This window comes from Culex quinquefasciatus, chromosome 2, assembly GCF_015732765.1.
Source record: "Culex quinquefasciatus strain JHB chromosome 2, VPISU_Cqui_1.0_pri_paternal, whole genome shotgun sequence".
Lineage (NCBI taxonomy): Eukaryota > Metazoa > Arthropoda > Insecta > Diptera > Culicidae > Culex > Culex quinquefasciatus.
This window is the reverse complement of record NC_051862.1, coordinates 192877306-192896861: the sequence shown is the minus strand read 5'-3', so window position 1 is coordinate 192896861 and position 19556 is coordinate 192877306. Positions and strand designations below refer to the sequence as shown.

Below are 19556 nucleotides of genomic sequence, written 5' to 3'. Positions count from 1 at the left end.
TTAATTTAAAAGTAAGTTACTTTTGTCATTACCATGATATTTTTTTGTGTGTAGAAATCGACGGTAACATTCCAAAAAGCATCATGTACATTTTGATACTTTCTGGGTACTCCTAATAAGCTACCTCTCCACCAAAAATGAGCAAAAGTTACTTCAGTAAAGTCTGTTTAATCATGATTTTAAATAAAGTAACATAAACAAAATCTCTGCCATCAGCAGTCCCTGTTTATATAGCCCTGTCAATCTGTCAAACAAAAGACTACATAAACCTCGTGACGAAAAAAAAGCAACATGAACAAAGCACCATGTACATTCGGCGAAGAAAAACCTATCATAACAAAGCGTCCCCCTCAATGACAGCAGGGTGATATAGACGTTGGTGATTTTAAAAGAAGTTATGTTTGTTTTTCTCAAATAAAATTACGGAAATAATGTTTTATTGAATTTGGATGATCAAGTATCAATAAAAGCAACGTTTTTCATCGTTTGTTATCATTAGAGCATTTTATTTTGCTTTTATATTAAAATGGGAATTGAAAATGGATGCTCAACATTCAAATGCGTTTTTCTCAAAACGCATGGTTTGTACATGATGCTTTTTGAAATGTTGGCGTCGAAATAGTTGTTGGTCATGTGACTTTATCTCCAGAATTTTTTGTAAGTCCACGCGCGAGAGTGTGTTAGTTTGTAAAAAAATTACACACATACATAGGCAAATTGAGTAGAATAATTCGTCTGTCAAAATCAGCTGTGTCCTTTATTATACAACGAGCACGTGGTAATTCCCTGACAGACGGACCGGGCCGACAACGGCCCGAAAACCGCCGGACGGCTCGACAAAACGGCCCGAATTCCGTCGGTTTGTCCGACGGAATTCGGGCCCTTTTCGTGCGTACCCTGACAGACGGACCGGGCCGACAACGGCCCGAAAACCGCCGGACGGCTCGACAAAACGGCCCGAATTCCGTCGGTTTGTCCGACGGAATTCGGGCCCTTTTCGTGCGTATATGCAACACTTTGTCCGACGATCGTCGAAATCGACGTTTGAGAAAATCGACGTTGACGGGCCGTTGTCGGGCCGTTTTCGGGCGACTTTGTTATTTAGATTGTCCTGCCATTGTCGGGGGCTCTCGTTTTGGATTTTTGGGTTATTTAAATGAAAATAATTAAATGTTGATCAATACAATTTTATTATCCTGTTTTTACAACAAATAATCCACAATCTTGGCCATACTGGAAGAAAAAGTTCTTGAAAAAGTTGGTAATCCGAGGTGCCAAAAACTTTTTGGATGTTGGATGATGGAAGTTTGATGAGTTGCTTGGAAATTTAGATTCCTGAAACAAGGATTCGAGTCAGCAATAGATGAGAACCAAAAAGCTATTCTGAATTTACCTCTTGCATTTTACCGTTTTCCTGGTTCAGAAAGTCCCTGAATTTGAAACCGCTGGCTTTGTATTTGAGCATCGAACCCATCGCTCAACAGCACGCCTTCCGGATTGACGCATCGGAATCTGCACAAACAATGCTTTTTGTTTTAATTATTTCTAATTTTAACTTATTAAATAACCTTTTCGTGGTGGACTTTGAAAAAAAAAATGAACTGTCATCCAATTGCGTAGCCTACTAGTACCAACACGAACTGCAGATGTCACCTTTGACATTCGATGAAATGCACGACAAACGCTCGAAAATGGCAGGACACAATCGACATCGAGGGATAACGCTTCGAATCGCACGACCGCCGGACTTCAGTCTAACAGGGAAACAGCTGGTTTTTACAGGCCAGTTCGGCTACTTGATTTGCCTATGTCTGCGTAGAAATTGTGTAAACAAAATCAGCTCCTCGGAATTCAGCCAATCACAGCCAATATTTATTCCACCCAAGACACAAACCTCCAACCCCGATCAAAATCCCTCAAACTGGCATCCCTTCCCTCTCCGCAACTGTCATCTCGTGTGATGTTTACATTTTTTTTCCTTTGGGTGTGTGCGTGCGTTCCCGTTCAGCTTATTTACATTTTTTTCCTCTACCTCGGGGAGGCTCTCGAGCGAATCTGCTCCAGTGTTGTGGGCCCCAGTCGTTGATAGTCGTTTGTTTGAATCGCATTTATTCAGAAAAAAGGAGAAACCTTTCACTGCCGTCCCCCTCTTCCAGTGATTGTGTTTGTGAATGATTAGTCAGCTGAAAGTGTCCAGTCAGTCAGTCAGTGCTTGCTTTGTTGCACGATAAACAGTTAACTCTTTTTTGCGTTTTTCCTCTTCTGACCTTTATCAGTCGATTGTTATTGTTTTGTGTGTTATCTTGATGACCTGAAAAAGGTGATTGTTATCAATGGCATGAGTTCCGTATATTCTCGAAAACGGTGTTAATGTTGGCGCCTGCCCTCGTGAAAATAACAAAAACTAATCTTTTGGGGGGCGTAACGGCCACGGCTTCCGGAACCCAGCGGCCATGGATTACGCAACGGCCACAACCCATCGACCGCTGCTGCTGGAGGACGAGGAAGACGACAGTGAGGCCACCTTTTACGACGAAACGAATTATGCGGGTTCGATCAATGCGGGCTCCGTCGATGCGATTCCGTCGACGGCCGTCGTGGGCACGAGGACGGCCCGAAGGACGGCGGATGATGGTGGCGGGTTGCGGATTGCCCCCGTGGACAAGTACCATTTTAACTATGCCGTGTTTTACCTGCTCGGGATGACCACGCTGCTGCCGTGGAACTTCTTTGTCACGTCGGAGGAGGTAAGTGCGTGGGGGAAATCGATTTGTAATTATAGGTAGCAGATTTGCTCATCAAGTGAGTTTGGACGGGTTTGAATAAGAAGATTTTGCGATATTGTTTTTTTTTGTTTTTAAAATTCAATTTTTCTCTCATTTGTTTTTTTTTCAATTCATATTGTCCCAGGTTTTTTAGTTAGTTCCATCAAGTGCAAACTACTTATGTGAACCAACCAACCACAAACATTTTAAATTGGCGTAATATTGATTTTCTGGCCCTTCCAAAATGTTTGACTTGATTCCAAAAATTTTAAAATGATCATAAAATTTTACAAAATTTTGTCTTTTTAAGATTGATAACTGGACCATTAGTTACTGAGACATTGACAAAAGAAAATGTTGGAATGTTATGTTGAAACTTTAAAAATATAAATTTTCTTGTTTCTTTTTCTTTTATTCGCTGTATTTCAGTAACCAGTCTTCAATGTGTTTTTAGACAATTTAATTGAAAATATTTTGAACCTTTCGAAAAAAAGTATTTTTACGAAAAGACAATCGTGGATACTATTTTAAAAATAAAAAAACTGAATTTTTCAGTCAAAATCAAACATAAAACTTTAGTGGCTGTATCTAGAAAACGGTGCACTTTATAAGAAAATTTGTGAAGCACTTTTCATTAAAAACTAAACTCAAAAAAAAACTAGAATTTCTAGTTATGTATTTAAAAAAAATCAAAGGTTGCGGTTATTTGTCCCCTAAACCATATAATAAAATACTGATTTTATAAAAAAATGTTTAAAAAGTTTAATTAAAAAAAAATCCGTGTATCTATATTTTCTAAATAGTCCGCATCAATACCTACAACTTTGCCAAAGACGCCAAATCGATCAGAAAACGACTTTAAAAGTTACAGATTTTCAAATTTTATAAATTTTGTATGGGCAGCTACCAAAATTGTATAAAGCCTTGAAGGGCTGACCCAATGATACAAAATGGTTTTTTTGGTCATACGGAAGGACCCCACAACGTTTGAACCAAATCAAAAATATAAATAAAATTGATTTATGGTTTGGTGCCATTTGCCATTTTTCGCCACAAAAAGGTAGAAACCGGAGAATTTCAAAAATACTTTTTTGAAAAAGTATTTCCAACTGTTGATTTTGTTTTCAATTTCTAAGAACATTTTTTTAAAGTCTCATTCCATTCTATTTTTTTAGATTGAGTATACTGCCGTTCTACGCATAATTGTCCCATGTCATTTTTGATCGATTCCGATTTTTTGTCATTTTTAATTTTAATTTGACATATACTTTTAGAAAAACACATAAAATGAAGTACTTTGTTAGGAAACTCATTAAAAACAACACCAAGTCTGTTTGTCCCATCGTTGTACTTCTACGCATAATTGTCCCACCAAGTATTTTCTTCCCCGGAATCAATAATTTGACAAAGCATTATGTCGTGTTTACCTATTCTATAGCAAGAGGATCACAAGTAAAAGTGATTAACTACTAACTGGGGCAATTAGGGACAGATAGTTCTAACAGGGACCCACGAGACAATTATGCGTATAAACACAGAAATCGATCGAAAAATTTCAATCGCGTTTTTCTCAGTTGCACTTTTTTGAACATGGGACAATTATGCGTAGAACGGCAGTATATTTCATTAATAAAGTAAAATCTAAATTAATACTATGGAATGGATTTACTAGTACAGTAGGCTGCTATTTAACTGGGTGCTCGATAACTGGGCCGTAGCTTAGTTAAAAAGGAGACAAACGTCAAAACCCTAAACAAACCGAAATGACTGAGGGGTTAATAGATGCAAAAATCATGTTCAATAATTCAAAAAACTTTTTTCAAACTTTTATTTATTTTCAAGTCACAATTAAATTCAATTGTGTTTTTATTAGAATTTAACTGTTCTGCTCCAGGATGTTACATTTGCAATTCAGAGATTTGGAGAACCTTTCAACTGAGATCAATTCATAAGCCTTTGCAGGGAGGATACATATTTCTACGTTTAGATTTTGCTAACTGGGTGTTCTTTTAGGGAAAATAATTTTTGAGAAAAAACCCTAGATCTATGTTTGGCTTAAAGACTAATATCACAGTTGTTGGTGGAGGAGTGCTTCGATGAGCGGATTCGTTGACATCCCACACGAAGTTCTGAAGGTTCTCGTTGCCCTTTCGATGCTTGCGTCGACGGTGTCGACGCCGGCCAGCTTGTGTAGATCGTCGGTCGGGTACCACGGGTCCAGGTTGTGCACCATCTTGAGCAGCTTATTCTGCTTCACCTGGAGTCGCTTACGGTGCGATTTGGCGCAGTTGCCCCAGACCGCAGCAGCGTAGGTCAGCATTGGACGGATGATGCACTTGACCACCAGCGACTTGTTCTTGATGCTCAGCTTCGACCGCCGATTCAGCAGGGAGTAGAGCGCTTTGGTGGACCGATCCACCTTCCCGATGATGTAGTTCACGTGCTTGTCGTACTTTAGCTTCTTGTCATGCACCACTCCCAGGTACGTGACTTCGTCGTCCCACGTTGCAGGCTGGCCGTTGACGCTGATCGATCTGCGGGGAAGGTGCCGAGCAGCACGCCTCCTGGTGAAAAGTCACAATTAAAGAAATATTAAAAGTAAGCATTGTTGATAAATTTGATTAAGTTTTATTGTTATATTTCATCAGAAAAATGTTATGCATCGGTGGTCCCCTCGTTATTTTTCGTTCAGCCCAGTAACCGAACAAGTACTGTGTTTGATTTATTTTTACTAGATCATCACATTAAAAATGTAAAATAGAATATTTAAAAAATCATTGTTGATTATTTTTTTTGCAAATGTTTTCTTTTTGTCTTCCTCTTGCCACTTCCTAGGTATATTCAAGTGTGTTTTATTTAAAAAGTTACGAAACTTAAACATTTTCTTTAATTTCAGGTCGTTGCAAACATTTTCGAAAGGTTATAAATCAGGGAACAACATTGATTTTTCAAAAGCTTTAAAAAAATAATATAATTTATTGTTTTGAACAGTTTAAAACGAGTTGGAATTCTCTTCGGTAAAAATTAACAATACTTTATTTTAGAAACTATCCAAAAATGTCGAAACATTGAAAATAAAATTTGAGTGGCCACCCTGCACATTACCCCAAAATTCGGGTTATTTCTAGGACCAAATTAAGCTTTATGTAGAGTTACAGCGTTTAACAAGTTTTCCAAGCTAAAATTTAAAACTAATAACTCATTTTTAAAATCTTTTTCAGTGCTTTCACAACCCTAGTAACATTTTAGGTTTTAAGTAGGCCATAAAAGCATATTTAGGCCGTATGAGGGTTTCCAGAACCATGATAAAACCTGTAAGTTTAAAATTGTTACTTGGGAAAGAATATATATTTTGAAAATGTAGTAAGTTTCCAAGTAAAAATATGTACTCAAAATTGTTTGAAAATACCGTATTTTGCAATATGGGTATCAAACGAAGTGAAATCTTGAAAAAAAAATCACTTTAGTAAAGAATTTTTGTTAAATATTAAAATTTTCACAAAATACCGTATTTTATCGAAAATATTAAAATTTCCATAAATTGCAATATGGGTGGGTATTAAACGAATTGAAATTTCGTATGCTTTTTTATTTTTGGGAAATACTGAAATTTTCACAAAATACCGTTTTTTTTTCGAAAATACTACAATTTTTATGATTTGTTTTTTAAAAAAACTCTAATTAATTGAAAAAACGTTTGAAATTTCAATTCTTTTCAAATTGAAATTTCGAACGCTTTTTCAATTAATTCGAGTTTTCTTTGAAAATACTAAAATTTTCACAAAATTACCGTATTTTTTTAAAATACTAAAATTTTCATAAGTTGCAATATAGGTATGGAACGAATTGAAATTTCGTACGCTTTTTCAATTTAGTTTTTTTTTTTTGAAAATACTAAAATTTTCACAAATTACCGTATTTTTTTGAAAATACTCAAATTTTCATAATTTGAAATATAGGTATCATACAAATTGAAGTTTCATGCGCTTTTCAATTTATTAGATTTTTTTAAATGTTAACATTTTCACAAATTACCGTTTTTTTCGAAAATACTCAAATTTTCAAAATTTACAATATGGGTATCAAACGAATTGAAATTTCGTATGCTTTTTCAGTTTATAAGATTTTTATTTTTGAAAGATACTGAAATTTTCACAAAATACCGTATTTTTTCCAAAATACTTTTTTTATGATTTGTATTTTAAAAAAATAACTCTTATTAATTGAAAATATTAAAATTTTCACAAATTACCTTAAGCACTCAAATTTTCATAATTTGCAATATAGGTATCGAACGAATTGAAATTTCGTACGCTTTTTCAATTTATTTTTCAATTTAGTTTTTTTTTAATATTAAAAATTTTCACAAAATACCGTATTTTTCGAAAATACTCAAATTTTTCAAATATGTAATATGGGTAACGTATCGAAATTTGGCATGCTTCATGCAAACATTCAAATTGTGTATGCTTCATATAAAATTTTGCGTCGTTTGATACCCATATTGCAAACTAAAAAAATATGTGTATTCTCGGAAAATATGGTAATATGTGAAAAAAATATATATATTTTACAAAAATAAACTTATATAAAGTGAAAAAGCATACAAAATTTCGTTTCGCTTGATACCCATATTGCAAATTATGAAAATTTGAGTTTTTTTTTGAAAAGCGGTATATTGTGAACAGTTTTGAGTACGTATTTTACTTCGAAACTTTTCAAAAAATGTAGTCTTAGTGAAAGCATTGAAATTTAACTTGGTATGGTTGAATTATTCCATTATTTTATTGAATGATTTACTACTCGGAATGGAGTGAGTTGCAAAATTAGGCCAAGTATGCCAAAAGTTAATCTGTAGCTTGTGACTGCTGGCCATAATCAGTACTTCAAATAATTTGTATTGGCATTAAAACGACACAATATTTCAATTTGCGTTGACTATTAACAAGTCGTTATGAGCGCTTTTTTAAAGTGTTTTTCGAAAAAAAGCAAGTAGAAAATGTATATTTTATATCTAAATTCGCAATGAAAAACATTTGCTTACTGAAACAATTGGGACCATCCATAAACCACGTGGACACTTTTTTGGGAATCTCGTACCCCCGTTCATGGACAATTGTCCATACAAAACAAATCTTTTTGTATGGAGCTTGGACAATCGCCATACCCTAAAGTGTCCACGTGGTTTATGGATGGTCCCATTCCTCCATTTCATTTTTTTCCCTTCTTTTCTCTTCAGTACTGGCACTACAAGTTCCGCAACGTAACTGCCAACGACTCGTCCGTCCTCACGCCGCGCCAGATCGAGTTCCAGTCCGACCTGAACATTGCCGCGTCCATCCCGTCCACGTTGTTCCTGCTGCTAAACGCCGGCTTCGGCCACCTCATTTCCCTCCCGGTGCGGATGGTCGGTTCGCTGGTGCTAATGTTTGCCATCTTCATCGGCACCACCGCCCTCACGCTGATCGACACCGACAGCTGGCAGGACCAGTTCTTTCTCATCACGATCGCCTCCGTGGTCGTCGTCAATGGTGAGTCATGCTTTTGTTTGCCAAGTTCTACGGTGAAATATTTTACAAAACAACTCTTTTCTCGTTAACAGCCTTCTCCGCCACAATGTCCGGTGGCTTGTTTGGAATCGCAGGCCAATTCTCCTCGGACTACATGTCGGCCGTCGTCAGCGGCCAGGCCCTCGGAGGAATCTTCTCTGCGGCCGCAGACATTCTAGCGCTCAGCTTCGGAGCTCCACCCACCTCCACCGCGTTTGTGTTCTTCATCGTGGGGACGCTAGTTCTCCTACTAACGCTCATCATGTACATCGTAATGTCGAAAACGCTCTTCTTCAAGTACCACACCGCGTCGCGAACGCTCATGAAGAGCTCGATGGACGTGGACGGACTCACGCGAGAGCTGCTCCCGCGCCAGGAGCCAACGTTTTGGGGCGTGTTGAGGAAAATTTGGCTGTACGGATTTTCCGAGTGGCTGGTGTTTGTGACGACGTTGTCGATTTATCCGGCGGTGACGATTCTGGTGGGGTCGCAAACCCGCGGTCATCCGTGGAACGATGTGTACTTTTTGCCGGTGGTGAACTATCTGCTGTTTAATACCGGAGATTACATTGGAAGGGTGTGCGCCGGAATGTTTGAATGGGTATGTTGATTTGATATTTAAATAATATCATTATTTTTATTATTGATGAAAACATTGACGGACACTAATGTTAAAAGGCTCGGAACGCCAAACTCCATATAAAAAAACACACAAGAGTCGCAAAAAGTATTGATGAAAACATCCGATAATTTGGATTTGCTCATTGGAATGCGACTGAAAACCACAAACTAGTTTTTGCTTGAAATTACGTTAACCAAAGATTAAAGCCTAAAAATTATTATTAAACTGTCTGGCAGAAAATCCAAAAATTAAAAAATCTAGATCTTTAAAATTTAGAAACACAAGACATTTTTGAATTCCAATTTTAAAATAAAGAAATAATAAAAAATAACTAAAAAATACAAATACCAAAAAACCAATTTGTAAAAAAAATAAAATCATAAACAATACAAAAAAAGTAAAAAAAAACTGAAAAACTATAAAATTTCTAAAAATAATAATTAAGAAAGTTTATGGTTTGAAAATTTTATATTCAGTTTATTTGAAAAATCAAAAACACTTGGATTCAAAAAATGTAGTTTCACAAAATCATAATTTTAAAATTAAAAAAATCGATGACTTAGAAAATTTAGAACACCATAAATTCAAACATTTAATAATGCTACAGATGAAAAATTCTACATAAAGAAATTGTTACCAACTTACCAACTAGAAATATGTATAATTACAAAGCAGTAAAATTACAATTCATTTTTAAAAATTTAATAATTTATTAATTTCATAATTTAATAATTTATTAATTTATTAATTTAATAATTTTAAAATTTAATAATTTAATAATTTAATAATTTAATAATTTAATAATTTAATAATTTAATAATTTAATAATTTAATAATTTAATAATTTAATAATTTAATAATTTAATAATTTAATAATTTAATAATTTAATAATTTAATAATTTAATAATTTAATAATTAAATAATTTAATAATTTAATAATTTAATAATTTAATAATTTAATAATTTAATAATTTAATAATTTAATAATTTAATAATTTAATAATTTAATAATTCAATAATTTAATAATTTAATAATTTAATAATTTAATAATTTAATAATTTAATAATTTAATAATTTAATAATTTAATAATTTAATAATTTAATAATTTAATAATTTAATAATTTAATAATTTAATAATTTAATAATTTAATAATTTAATAATTTAATAATTTAATAATTTAATAATTTAATAATTTAATAATTTAATAATTTAATAATTTAATAATTTAATAATTTAATAATTTAATAATTTAATAATTTAATAATTTAATAATTTAATAATTTAATAATTTAATAATTTAATAATTTAATAATTTAAAATTTAATAATTTAAAAATTTAAAAATTTAATAATTTAATAATTTAATAATTTAATAATTTAATAATTTAATAATTTAATAATTTAATAATTTAATAATTTAATAATTTAATAATTTAATAATTTAATAATTTAATAATTTAATAATTTAATAATTTAATAATTTAATAATTTAATAATTTAATAATTTAATAATTTAATAATTTAATAATTTAATAATTTAATAATTTAATAATTTAATAATTTAATAATTTAATAATTTAATAATTTAATAATTTAATAATTTAATAATTTAATAATTTAATAATTTAATAATTTAATAATTTAATAATTTAATAATTTAATAATTTAATAATTTAATAATTTAATAATTTAATAATTTAATAATTTAATAATTTAATAATTTAATAATTTAATAATTTAATAATTTAATAATTTAATAATTTAATAATTTAATAATTTAATAATTTAATAATTTAATAATTTAATAATTTAATAATTTAATAATTTAATAATTTAATATTTTAATAATTTAATAATTTAATAATTTAATAATTTAATAATTTAATAATTTAATAATTTAATAATTTAATAATTTAATAATTTAATAATTTAATAATTTAATAATTTAATTATTTAATTATTTAATAATTTAAAAATTTAATAATTTAATAATTTAATAATTTAATAATTTAATAATTTAATAATTTAATAATTTAATAATTTAATAATTTAATAGTTTAATAATTTAATAATTTAATAATTTAATAATTTAATAAATTAATAATTTATTAATGGGTGAACGGAATTCTTTCGTGGGGAAAAAATAAATTATCATCGTTTGAAGTTTTTGAATTTTTTTTCCTATGAGACGTGATTCGAGCCTATTTCAATTTTATTTTGTTAGTCCACGTGGACATGATTATTGTACAGCTCATACATTTTCTTATGGAAAATGATTCAGGGAACATTTTTTCCTGAAGCACGCAAACTGATTGGAATTAAGGGAAAAAATATAAAGGCTTTATTAGAAATTTGGAAAATTTCCTGTTGAAATAGCGCAGCTCTTTTCCAAAAACCACAATGTTTTTGATATTAAAATCTGGTTTTCTGGGCCAATTGAGTGTTTAAATCACTAAAGAAAAGTGTAATTGGTTGGGTTTATGTTCAACTGTAAGTCACTATTATTTATTTTGAATTTTAACCGAATCAACATATTTTTGTGTGTTTTGGGTCAATTTATTTTCACATATTAAAACTCATTAAATATTTTGAGGTCATATGATAATATTGTAATTAAATAGATTAATTATTTGATGTTTGTTTATCATTATTTCAAATTAGGCTTTAAGAATTTTTTTTTACATTTAATGCTCAAATAGGCGCAGTAGACCTGGCCGCTCTAATTTTTTGCAATACATATTCGGGGTTACTCCGATGTAATGCAATCATTAATATTGACAAGAAAGGACTTGGGGCGTAATCTAACCACAAGTACTTCCAGGATGCTTTCTGCGGACTGGCTGCGCTTGTGTTCGATTAGATTAGATTAGATTAGATTAGTAATAATATATCGATGCCTCTGTGCTCTCTTGTACTAAGCTTGCTGGGATTCACATGAAGTTATCAGAAGAGAGCTCAGAGGCATCGATGTGTTAAAATCACAAAATTGAATTTCGAACTGTTAAAAACTATGACAAACAAAAATCTTACAAAATAAATCGACGCTTTTTAGGCGTTAATCATTTTTTAGTCAAATTGTAAGGAATAATTTCAAATTGCATTTTTCCCCTCTTTGCAGCCCTCCCACAGTCCATTCCTGATCAGCATCATGACGATCGCGCGGATCGCGTTCGTGCCGACGATGCTGCTGTGCAACATCCAACCGCACCACAACTTTCCCATCATGATCCACTCGGACTACATCTTTATGGCGCTGATGGCGGGCTTTGCGCTCTCGAACGGGTACATCGCAAACATCGCCCTCATCGGGGCGCCCAAATCGGTCAACCAGCAGGAAAAGGAAATGGCCTCGTCGATGATGGCGGCCTTCCTCGGGGTGGGGCTGGCTTGTGGGTCAACGGTAAGTTATATGATTATCGAGATGATCAAGTGAGGAGACATTTGTTTTCGGGGTGGTGACTCCGACATCGGGTCAGATCTGCGATATTTGTGTTAAGATATTACGTTGGTACAGGCGCAGGGTTCACAACAGGGTTCTCGATCAACACTTATCATTAGTTCTTAAAAGGGTGGAGATAGTAAATCGTCCAGATTTGTTCTATTGTCATACAAAGTAAATAAGCACTCTAAGTTACGCCACTAAGCATACACAGCAACACTATTTAAACACTAGGAAAAAAAGTTATATAACGAAGAAAGTCGTTTTAATCGTAGAACATTATTATATTATACATTCTCTCTATACGAGAAACTTGAAAATTCCAAGCGTAAATGGTTTCCACTCTCTCATATCACACGTCCTTGCTTTTGCTCGTAATATGATGATAAGACAGAGCAGTTCCTTCGTAGTAAAAAAAAAACGTTGCATCATTCCGTTGTGATTCAACGAAGCGCAGTGACCGCAAAGAAACGCATCGGAAGAAAGAATGAAAGCATCGTCATCGTCATCAGACTTCGTCTGATCGTTCGTCCGTATATGGGGCTAGTGCACGACCCAGTTGCCCAGTTGTTGTTTGTTGTTAAACAAGCGCTGCGCCTTTGTTTGACAAGGGGCAATCACATTTGGACGGGGGAGATCTTGCGTCTGTTGGTTGGGCACGTGCGTGATCTGATGATGAGAGTCAGTTTGAACTGCGTGCAGGGTAGATCAATAGTGCGGATGAATCGCTTTGTTGCAGCCTTTCTTGTTTAGATTCATAGTTATCAGTTTGAAAACAATGGAAATTGATCATTTTATTCCAGGGATTGGCGATTTCTTATGATGTTGGAAAATTAATCTCTTTGCTCTTTTTATTCGACATATCCGAAGTCCTTGCAAAAATTTTACTTTGATCGATTGAATCGGGGTCAATCTCCGCCAACTCACACGAATTCGGAAGAAGTTGCGTGAAACATTTTTTGAAATCTTGTGAGGGTGGGGCGGTACGACCAGGATTCTGAGCTTGCAGGTAAATCTAGGAATGCCAAATTTGTCAAGTGATATTTTGAAAGATTTTGCTTTATTTTTAGTTTAAGTCGATTTCAAATAAACTTTTCATCACGTGCCAACCACAACTTTATTTTATTCAGGTTATGTTTTCCAAGGTTTAATATTTTTAAAGTGAAAATTGAGCCATTGAAAAAACAAGAAAACAAGAAGTCACCGGGGAAGATCTCTTTACCCTGCCGGAGTTCTTTGCTGTCGCGAGAGAGATGATGACGCGGTTTCGGAGCTGCCGGAACTAGGCGGAACTATTCTTGGCCCTTGGGAAGCGGATGATCAAGCTCATCTACCAAGGATAAAAAAAACCTGTGACCTAGATATAAGCTTTTTCACTTTCTCTCCTCTTTCCTTTGCAATTTCGGCATGTTTTTTTAAATTTTCTTGCTCTCGAGAAATAATTGTTACAAAATGGATTATGGTGCAACACATATCTGGAAAAAATCTTTTTTTGTATGGCGTGGAAAAATACTTATTTTTTCGAATATCTCGAAAATGTGGACAAAAAAAGAAAAAATGATTAAAAACATTTTTAAAATTAAAATTGAATTAGCAATCGAAAAGTGATTTCCTTCTTTTTTTAAATAAAATGTAACGTTTTCAAGTTATAACTACTTTAAGTACTCATTTTCTTTTTTTTTGTTTTTGAGCTTATAAATATTTTTTAAATGCTGATAAATATCCTATTATTCTCTCTCTTTGTAACATTGAACATTGGAAAATTATTCGCTGAGATACAGCCTCACAAAGAATTCGAATCGATAAATATGTATTTCTGCCACCTGATTAGCCTATAATTTTCAACTGACTAGGGGAAATATACCCTTTCTAATCAAACACCTATCTTCGTCATATGGAGAGTTTGATGCTCGATTAAAGCTCCAAAAATACTATTTAGGCGATAAACATACCGGCAACTCGAGTAAGCACGCAAATGTATGCCACTTACTGGCCAAAAAGATCAAATTTAATGCACTTTGGGTCATAATTTCTATTTTGCGAGACCATTTCTCATCATTTTGGTGGCACACACATCCACACGCAAGATCAGAGGTTAACTGCTTAACGAATGTAGTCATCAATATCTTTTCATTTGCGCTAACGATTTCAAAGCGCTTAAGATATAAAATTGCTTCCAACTACCGGCAACATGTTCTTTTAATCATTACTTAGTCACTCACTTGGAAAATAATCCCGAAAAATGTAAATTATTAGCAAGCACCATAAAAAAAACAAACGCGCTAAGCCTTTTGACGTTTCAATTTCGACTACACATTCCAATCGAAAGCTGAAGAAAACCGAGCGAGGAGCGAAGGCAAATAAAGAACAAAGGGTGGCCACTAACACTACCAACATTCTGGTGCAGCGCCTGTTAGAGTGAGCAAGTGCTGCCAGGAAACTTTCGCTATAAATGCTACTTTTCGTGAGTGTTCGCTTAAAATTTTATCAATTTTAGCAGCACTAAGCAGACCCAAAAGAGCGCTGGAAGAAAAAAAACCAAGCTGAAAATAGAAAAATGGGCGTAGCCCAATGCACTCGACTGATTAGAATGCATTTTTGAAATATTACATTTAATAAAATTGAAAATAAACAGAAATGTTAACAAAAAGTTGCTCTACTCGTTGGTGTACTTGGTTTTAGTGAATTTCAAGGAACAATCCAGATTATCCAGCATCATTCAAACACGACCGCTTATTAGGCTTAAAATGAGCATATTTCCCCTATTGGTCCGTTAAATGTTAAATGTTGGAACTTTTGTGAAATTTTCTGATCTTTTTAATAAAAATAATTCCATAATTTGAAAAAAAGCTCTTCAAATATATTATTTTCCTTTTTTTTCAAAGTTCCAGAAAGAATTTTTTTAGATTTGTTCCAGTTTTTTTAAAGAAATATTTTTTCAATTCAAAAAACCTAAAAAACGAACATTCATAACTAAAAGTAGCTATAATTTGAAAAAGATATACTTTATAAAAAAGTAAAGTATTGTTGATTCGAAATTCGATTTTGCTTTTTGATTTTTTTAAATATTTTTTATCCAGATCTTTCGATATTCTCCAAAAATAAAAGGAATCCTAAAAATCATATCTCCTAAACCGGATTTTGCACCTCAAAATATGTCTTTTTTGGTCCCCTTTAACATTTTGTCCCCTTTAACATTTTTAGTTTTTAGTTTTTAGTTTTTAGTTTTTAGTTTTTAGTTTTTAGTTTTTAGTTTTTAGTTTTTAGTTTTTAGTTTTTAGTTTTTAGTTTATAGTTTTTAGTTTTTAGTTTTTAGTTTTTAGTTTTTAGTTTTTAGTTTTTAGTTTTTAGTTTTTAGTTTTTAGTTTTTAGTTTTTAGTTTTTAGTTTTTAGTTTTTAGTTTTTAGTTTTTAGTTTTTAGTTTTTACTTTTTACTTTTTACTTTTTACTTTTTACTTTTTACTTTTTACTTTTTACTTTTTACTTTTTACTTTTTACTTTTTACTTTTTACTTTTTACTTTTTACTTTTTACTTTTTACTTTTTACTTTTTACTTTTTACTTTTTACTTTTACTTTTACTTTTACTTTTTACTTTTTACTTTTTACTTTTTACTTTTTACTTTTTACTTTTTACTTTTTACTTTTTACTTTTTACTTTTTACTTTTTACTTTTTACTTTTTACTTTTTACTTTTTACTTGTTATTTTTTACTTTTTAATTTTTAGTTTTTAGTTTTTACTTTTTACTTTTTACTTTTTACTTTTTAATTTTTAGTTTTTAGTTTTTAGTTTTTAGTTTTTAGGAAAAATATTTACACTAAAATGATAATAATTTCAATAGTCGCAAATTCGCTTATTATGTTGTTATTAAAAGCTAGTTTTTTAAACGAAAATAAACCCATCAGCAATAAAACTCTCTCCCGTTTCCGCTTTTAAGTTCCAGTTTATTTGATGTGTATATATTCATACGGGATTTTTCTTGTTTTGCATCACAACAATATGTTTTTCTTACGAGATTTTTATCCTTCTCAAGTTAGTATAGTGGTTTTTTTTTTCTTTATATAATTATTTCTTCCTCTGCCAAGTTTCCCATAATACTAGTCAACACCTAATCAAATTCACTAAATAGAGACTTGCTGTGTGTGTTTGTTTTTTTTTTTCTTTCTAGTATATTGTGTTGCTGATGGTGGTGGTGGTACTTATATTATTGCCACTCTTCAGAAGAGCTTTTGCTGCCAAGTTAGGTTAGTGTTTTGCGGTTGCGCTTGATTGTTTCCAAGATGGTTTGATTCCAAGATGCAAATGTTTGTTCTGTTTCCTTTATTGTTTACAATGCTGTACAATTGTTTTAAGCCTTTCGCTTGTTGGTAAATTGTTTTTTTTTCTTTAGTCACAATTAGATACTGTTTTCTTTGTTTTGTTTTCGTAGTTTGAAAATGTACAGACAGTGCTTGCACTAATATAATCCGCTTAGCTGCTTCTTAGTTGTATTTGCCCCTATCTTTTTTTTGGTAGAAAAAAGTCGAGAGACATTGATGGTTGAAACCCAAAGTATAGTTGTTTAGTACTGTTTTCAGTTGAAGTTCGATTCGACCAAGGAAGAAAAGTTCACTTCAATCATAAGAAGAGAGATGTGGTGAGATGTGTACTTTTTAAATGTTTTCTTTTTTTCGTCATCTTTTTCGTCTACACACAGATGGATGGAAGTTTTTCGGTGAGAGTGGTTCAGTTTGGTTGTTGCTGGTGGTTATGGTGGGTATCACTTAATGGTTAACACTCATAAAAAGTAGTTGTTATTTTACTTGCGTCACATGTTGTGGAATGGTGTTATCGATTTTGCTCTGTTTTATGTTTTCTTTTACTCTTTAAATGCTATCCAATATATGCTAGCAACATTGTTTTCAACTGGGTGTTTAACGCCTAAATGTGTTGAGTGATAATATAAATTTGTTGTTTTTTTTTCCTTTCCTTCCTTTCCATTTCATGACTAGTATGTATATAATAGATGTAGGTTTTTTCCGATGATCGTTTTTCAAAGTAAAGATGTAAATTTTTTATACACAAGGCACATAGAGATAGAAAAAGTTGATTTTTCCTTGTTATCAATTTACTCGTCACAGAGCACACAGTGTGTTGCGGATAGTTACAAATTCTATTTTACCCATTGTTATATTTTTTTTTCAATATCTTTTTTTGTTGTTGTCACAGCGTCAAAGTGTATTTTTTATTTTACCCTTTTCTAGTAAATACTTTTTTAACATCCATTTGTTTGAAATCTGTTTTGAGAAACTCCAATTTACACAACATAAAAACTAGCGAAAAACAGTGTTATGTATCGTAACTTTTCACACAGGCGCAAACACACAAACGCTCGTTCACACTATCAGGTTAATCGTTGACGAAAGAATGCGAGAATGAGCCGGTTGTCATTCATTGATTGTCATTGAGATAACTGAAGAGCAGTTCTCTAGAAAGGTTTTCTTTTTTTCAAATAATTATTCGACTGAAATTTTGTGTACACGATTAAAAGAAATCTTATTGGAAAATCATTCAAAAAATAACTCTTCAAATAACTAGTACTTCATTATCAAAACGACGTTATCGATAAACTTCCTTAAAGAGGAAATTTTAAATCTTCCAATTTTACACTTTTTTCTGTGTGATAGTGTAGACAGATTGTCGTCAAAAAGTATAGTTTAACGTAAACAATATTTAAATTAACATCTCTTCCAAGTAATTTTACTTTATACACATTGATTAATGTTAAACTGTATTCAAAAATGAACACCTTCGAAGTTAACCTCTTCAGAGTTACACACAGAAAAAATATATGTGAATTTACTCGACATGGAAAAAATGAATCACATGTAAACTCAGTTGATGTAAACTTGAGATTCGACGTAGACGGTTGAATCAAACGTAAAATCATGTTTTTACGTATAATTTGTTGCAAATTTACATCAAATTGCATTTAAATTTAAATGTTTAATGAAGTGCAAGAGTGTTACATCATAAATCATGTAACATTTGGAATTTTTTTTTGAGTGCACTTTTGACAATTAATAACGTCTTACTCGTAGGTATTCGGGTGTCCAATGGACACATTGTCCATTCCTTACGAAATAGGCCACACAGTAAAAAAAATCATGGTAATTTTACATCTTGGAATGGGTACATCTTTTATGCCAAAAAAGTGTAATTTTACCTCTCAAAATGTGTAAATTCACCACTATTGCAGTATTTTGCCACTTTTAAGTCTAAAAAGGGGTAGTATTACATTATAAAAGAGGTAATATTACAGCTTTTAATTTTACACCTTTCAAATTTACAAGTTTTATACCGTGCAGAGAATATCATGTACACAGTAAAAAAATCATGGTAATATTACATATCGGGATACATCTTCTATGTCAGAAAAAGTGTGTAATATTACATCTGAAATTTTTAATTTTACCACTTTTCTGGTGTAATGACACTTATCAGTCTAAATTGAGGTAAAATTACATCGCAAAAGAAGTAATATTCAACCTTTCAAATTTACACAATGTTTTACTGTAACACATTTAGATTTTTTTACCAAATTCGTTTGTAGAAAAACCGGTAATGTTTACACAGTAAAAAAATCATGGTAAAATTACTTCTGGGAAGGGATACATCTTTTATGCGAGAAAAAATGTGTAATTTTACATCTTAAAATTTGTATTTTTATCTCTTTTCTAATGTAATGTCACTTTTTCAGTCAAATTTGAGGTAAAATTACATCTTAAAACAGGTAGTATTCAACCATCCAAAATTACACCTTCCAGATTTACACAATTTTTACTGTGTAGATCGGCAAACTATCTGTCAAAAAGAACGAAATTTATCGAATTGTACAATAAACAATAATGATCCCCTTCACCGAATTTCGGTTTTTTCGATTTACCGAACTGTTCAGCAGTTTGGTAATTCGGTAAAATTTACCGAATTCGGCAAAAATCTAAGTGTGTACACTCTAAAAAAAATGCGTAAAATTGAAAGTTTTAAAATTATCTCTTTTGTAATGTAATATTACCTCAAAAGGGTCCTAAAGCCCTATGTAAATTTGTACGTACAATGGTAAAAAACTATTTCTGATCACTTTTTTATTTTATTGCATAAAAATAAATTAACAAAACAACATTTTTTCGATGAATCAA

At 31.8% G+C, this 19556-nt stretch overlaps 1 protein-coding gene and 1 long non-coding RNA gene across 2 annotated transcripts; one reads left to right on the top strand and one right to left on the bottom strand.

Annotated features, from left to right (window-relative positions):
* Positions 1 to 1198: 1198 nt before the first annotated feature.
* On the bottom strand, positions 1199 to 1757 carry LOC119767439. Its single transcript, XR_005277514.1, has 3 exons — positions 1569 to 1757; positions 1394 to 1512; positions 1199 to 1335 (listed from the first exon to the last, which is right to left on the bottom strand). It is a non-coding gene; the product is annotated as an uncharacterized LOC119767439 (long non-coding RNA).
* A 252-nt stretch (positions 1758 to 2009) lies between these two features.
* LOC6031889 (equilibrative nucleoside transporter 2) lies at positions 2010 to 12704 on the top strand. Its single transcript, XM_038255864.1, has 4 exons — positions 2010 to 2747; positions 8005 to 8296; positions 8368 to 8915; positions 12058 to 12704. The coding sequence occupies exons 1-4, from the start codon at positions 2454 to 2456 to the stop codon at positions 12370 to 12372; spliced, it is 1449 nt and encodes a 482-aa protein (XP_038111792.1). The 5' UTR covers positions 2010 to 2453; the 3' UTR covers positions 12373 to 12704.
* Positions 12705 to 19556: the final 6852 nt, after the last annotated feature.